This window comes from Solanum tuberosum, unplaced genomic scaffold, assembly GCF_000226075.1.
Source record: "Solanum tuberosum cultivar DM 1-3 516 R44 unplaced genomic scaffold, SolTub_3.0 scf00170, whole genome shotgun sequence".
Lineage (NCBI taxonomy): Eukaryota > Viridiplantae > Streptophyta > Magnoliopsida > Solanales > Solanaceae > Solanum > Solanum tuberosum.
In genome coordinates, this window is record NW_006239093.1 from 1187129 (window position 1) to 1192683 (window position 5555).

At 31.4% G+C, this 5555-nt stretch overlaps 1 protein-coding gene across 1 annotated transcript; it reads left to right on the forward strand.

Moving 5' to 3' along the window:
• The first annotated feature begins 739 nt into the window (after positions 1–739).
• On the forward strand, positions 740–1409 carry LOC107061790 (uncharacterized). Its single transcript, XM_015311625.1, has 2 exons — positions 740–773; positions 877–1409. The coding sequence occupies exons 1-2, from the start codon at positions 740–742 to the stop codon at positions 1407–1409; spliced, it is 567 nt and encodes a 188-aa protein (XP_015167111.1).
• Positions 1410–5555: the final 4146 nt, after the last annotated feature.

A 5555-nucleotide genomic window follows, 5' to 3' on the forward strand; every position in this document is an offset into this window, starting at 1 on the left:
CCATCGTAAATATCTCATAGCTAATCTTACAAGATTGTCAGATTGTTCAATATGTGATAGAAGAGTCATAAAACAAGCAAGTAATTAAACTACACACAACTAAAAGAAAGTAAAATATAAAAGATAAAAGAAGTGAACATACAGTCGATGCTCTCGACAAAACAACTAAACTTGTTTCTAATAAAAGTAGTTTGTTCTCCATATGTTGCATACTAAGCTCTAAGAAACAGTTTTTAGATCCTAAATATTGTTTTCTGGTATGGTGAATATTATTAACAGTTGGAGTAAAACCTATACAAGTCGTATAACAAAAAGAAGAGAACCTACAACTAAGAAGGTCTCTCTAGAAAAGGAACCTAATCTTCTGTATAAATGGGGATGGGGGACCTCATAGGCACTCCAAAAAGGAACTAGAAACAAAATACTACTTTGTGATTTTGCTAAATCTTTTTCAACCACTTCAAATGCCCTCCTATTTTTCTCTTTACTTAAGCTTATACATTGATGATTGCATCAACTTTGTTTACAGTATGGTGGTGATGAGATCTGAATTTTCTTTCTAACTTTTTTACGATATGTTATTATTAAAGATTTTGTTTCTTGAGCAGTTATATCACAATTCAAGGGGCATACAAGTCCAATATCTGCTCTATTTTTGACCCTAGTGGAACTCTTCTTGTTACTACCTCTACTCGTGGGAGTAATACAAATCCATTTCGTATTGTATCTTCTTGCTCAAATGGAGCAGGAAACCAAAGACATGACTGACCAAGGTTGAGTGCTTAATGGGAGATTCATAAAAAAATTGAAATTGTCAATGTCAAAGACATAACTGGCCGAGGTTGCCTACTGTATCTTATTCGTACTCGAATACAGGATCAAGTTTCTCTGAGGTGTGCCTTGCTGATGGCATGGTGAGAGATAGAGACAAGGTGTTCGATAAAAGTGAGACCATTGAAATAAAAGAAGAGCATGTGGCTTGTAGTTATGATACGTGGGACATCGAACAAGAGGACCTAGGCAACTTGTGTTTGGATGATGAGATGTTTGATGTAAATGAGTTGTTAGTAATGATATATTCGACTCCACTAGATGCCTCGGCTCCAGGTCAAGATGTTTGCTATGTTTCTCCTAAACAAGAGCAGTATGCCTATTATCCTTCGTATCAATTGCAGAATGCTACCTATGATCAGTTCTCAAATCCATCATACCAGTTGGAAAATGCAGATGATCAGTTCTCAAATCCATCATATCAGTTGGACAATGCAGATGGCAACACGGTGGAAGGTTTGCAGCAAATGGAGCAGCAAGTACCTATAGAGATTTATTACGATCTTGATTTTCTGAGACCAGGTGGGCAGGAGGATTTCAACTTCTGCTTGGATGACTTAGGTGTCTTGGATTTCTAATGGAATTGGGGAATTTATCGTAGTGAATCTGGTAGAAGTTCCGCGGGGAGCAAAACTGGACGGAAGACTTCTAGGAATAGGATATTGTTTGGTATGTTGCATAATTTATTCAATGATTAGAATCTCTTCAAATTGTTAGTAGTTCAAGAGGACTATTTTGGATTTCGACAAGAACAATAATACATAGGATACAGGAGATATGTTCTTTGCTTATTTTTTCTCCTTTTGCTTTTAAGGAAATATGGATGAGCGAATTTAGCTGTTGTTGAATCAAAACAAACATACATCTGTACAATTTATGAGGTTTTTGAATTAAGTTTTTGCTGTTCTGATATTTGCTGGCACTAGTTTGTGTGTATAGTATATGTTTGATCTTTGATGTAGGATTACCATACAACCAGATCCTATATGAGATTGTAAATAACAAACATTGACCAAATTCTAGTAAACATTGTGACCAAGAACCTAAAGTTATAACTGTTATACCCCATTTTAACTCGAGGTTCAAACGATGTACAACATATTGGTGAATCTTAATGTTATTTTAAAGAGTCGCCACCTAATTAGGTTAAAGGTGAATTAGGACACCTATTTTGCTAAAGTTATGCTAAATAAACTCTATATTAAAGTCTACTTAACCTTATGCAATTCTAGGTAAGGGTTCTAATTTATCCTAAAGAGAAGGGGCAAGGCATCCTTTAAGATCCGTTAAAAACGGTTAACCGTCCAAACTTAGGTTAATTAATTTTTAAAAAAAGATATGAGTTCTAAAGATTAAGTAATTGAGTAACTAATTTTTTACTTTAAAAAGCTCTTTTGCAATTAGATTAGAATAAAAAAGATTTTTTTTTTTAAAAAAGAGAGTAATTTGTTTAGATTATTAATGTAGACAAATCCATGGCTAAAAATGATAATTAAAAAAAAACATTTGCTCGTTGACTAACAAGGTGCTCCCTTTAGAAAAAGTTTTAGAAAAATAAGAGTTTAGAACAAATATATATATATATATTTTTATTTTTTTTGAAAGACATTGCTAAGTGTGAACAAAGCTTAATAAATTAGTCAGTTTAAAATGGTGCAAAAAGAAGTGTTTTTAAAAAATGTTTGCCAAATGAAGTTCGTAAAAGCTAAAGTAACTAATAAGGTTTGTTTCTAACTAAAGGAACCCAAATCCAAACATCTATATTAAGTCAACTATCATGAATCAAAACTAGAAATATCTAAATCACACAAGCAAGATAGGACCACTTGTTTTGCTTGCAATTTCGAATGGTCAAAGATATAGTGAAGACTCCATGTGCGAGTGCGAGGATAATGTTGAGTCTATGAGACTCGATAATTGGTAGAGTCCTAATCGAAACTCCGTTTTTCCTCCCAAAGTGTACATGTACAACAATAAGAGAAATAAAAGGATTAGACATGCAGGTAACTAATAGGTGAAATAAATATACATTCCATTTATTCAAGTCCAACACAAGTACCTTAATAGTAAGTATGAAATAAATTGTAACACCCAACTAACTTATACATTCTTCTATAGGAAGAAAATAAAATTTCTTTAACTAATATTTACAAGTATGCTTACAGTGAATAAATATCTCAAAGCCTTTAAATTAAACCAATACCATTCTCATTAAAGGATAGCAATCATTACAACACATCACAACATATTAAACAAGAAAGAAAAGCCTCACATGGATACAATATATAAACAAATATATTTATTTAATGTCTAAGGCCTATTTAGTCAATTATAGAAAGGCTCTAGGTAATATTATTGAGTTCAATGTATAGCACATTTTGGTTCAAATATACAATGTAAGAAAGAAACTAAAGCTCGAGCTATATATAATATTTATAAAGTAGCATTCACAAGTCAAATTAGAACCAAATCTGAATCCAATAAGCAAGTTTTCTTTCCAAAATATATTTTAATACATACTGTTGAGAAAAAGAAGAAATTAAAAAATAAAATAAAATATAGCAATAAACTTTAGCACAAGGATTTTGCTTTTATCAATTTAAAATTCATCGGCGAGTTTAAGCATAAATAAGGCCACAGCTTCTAAATACCAAGATTACTAATAAATGCGGCGAGTTTGTATTCAATTTCTCTGCATATAAAACAAATAAATAGATATATCTATGACATGATTCTCAACACAACATAATAATCTTAAAACATAAAGAATAGCGAAAACATTATCGGTTTATCACATAGAGATACAAATAATATACCTAACTTGGAACCAAAAACAGATTACATATCACCAACCCCTTCCAAAACAAAATCATTCTTTAAATTAAAATGTGAAGGAGATATGAACTCAAATCTCTCCAGGCCTCAAACTAAATAAAAAAACATATTTTTTAAACATCACTTTCATGATAGCTAAAAATAAGTGAGTATTATACTTGACGCATTGTTTTGCTTACAATAGGCATAACATTTCCACGGCGACAATAATAGAAGTAAAAGTAAAGGGACGAAGATCTCCTGCTGCGGGGCAATGAACGGAGGCTTGCGGTCTCGATCTTAGATCTACTTACTAACTCTGATGACCACCGTTAATGGTCGAAACGAACACACAAACTATTGTTGCGACTGGAATGCCAAAGAAAATGGTAAAATACGAAAATAGAAGAGATGGTTTAGAGGAGAAATAACTAAAAAATTTAGAGGTGAGGGGTTGCTAGATCTTGAAAAATCCTCCCAAATAAGCTCTGAGATGTAAGTATTTATCGGGAAAAATTAGGGTTCTTCATTTGTGTTGAGTGGGTATAGAATTTTGAAATTTGAAAAATGGTCAAAAAGTCTTCAAATCCGAACGTTTGAAGCTTGAAAAGGGGAAAAAGACAGAAAGAAAGAGGAAGAGGCAGAGGTGTTTGTTGCTGCTAATGTGGGGTTTAAAAATGAGTTGGGCTGGTGCTAAATTTTCTTTTGTGGGCTGATTTGAAAGTTCCGTTGGGCCATGTTTTGTAGTGGATTTGGGCTAGTTTTGCTAGCCAATTTTGGGCTGAATTTGAAGGTCTTTTCTCTTCTTTCTTTGTATTATTTTGGGCTTCTAAATTAATAAAATATATATTATGATATGATAACAACTAGAAATTTACATTATTAAAATATCGCTAATATAAAATATATATATATATATATATATATATACGAAATATTAAATTATAATTAATTTAATAAATACGAAACTAGAAATAAGATGACGGCAATTGATTCTTTAAGAAAAGAGGTGTAAAAAGTGATAATAATCATTTCGATAATAAAAACCTATAATTTTAGTAGATAAATAGTCGTAATAGTAAAAATAGTTGTGAAAAGAGCTAATTCGATACATTATTAATTTAGAAGCTTGAAAATGATAAATTAGAAGTAAAGAGGGTAAAAATTGGGTGTCAACAATAACATGTTTATAGTTGAGAGATTTCGAAGAAAACTTTAACTGAGGAACCTACAGTTATAACATGTTTATTAATTGAGAGAGTTCGAAGAAAAATTTAACTGATGAATGAGAGATGCAGTAGAACAAGAAATATAAACATTGGCTTCAACATTACACTTTATAATTAACATAAAGATATATAGTAAAAAAAACCGATTGATTAACAGCCACATGCCTTAATTTATTAACTGCCAAGCGCCTTAATACATAAACAACCACACGCCATAATATATAAACAACCACTCCCCTTAACATAACAGCCACACACCTTAATGTATATTAACAAAGGAATTTCGATCTATTGCAATCAAAACAACAACAACAAGAGATCACAAACACAGAAAAATATACTTTTACGAATCTTAAATCACTTTAATATCACAATCAATGCCTAATAACTGATTAGTTTGTCAAGTGTATTTTCTGGTTTCTTCCCAATTAATTACTAAATATCGATTAATGAACTTGGTAGAAAACAAATTGCAGGGTTGAATTCTCAATGAAGATCTATAAATCAACAAAGATAATACAGAAAGGTTGAGGTACATAATTTAGAGAACGGTGAAAGTTTTTATTTTTAGAAAAAAGGAGACTTTTTTGCGGCATTGTTTCTAAATTCTACTAAAAATATGTTTATTGCTGGCCATTATCCATTAGCAATTGATATTTTACCTCACGTAAATATATTAGC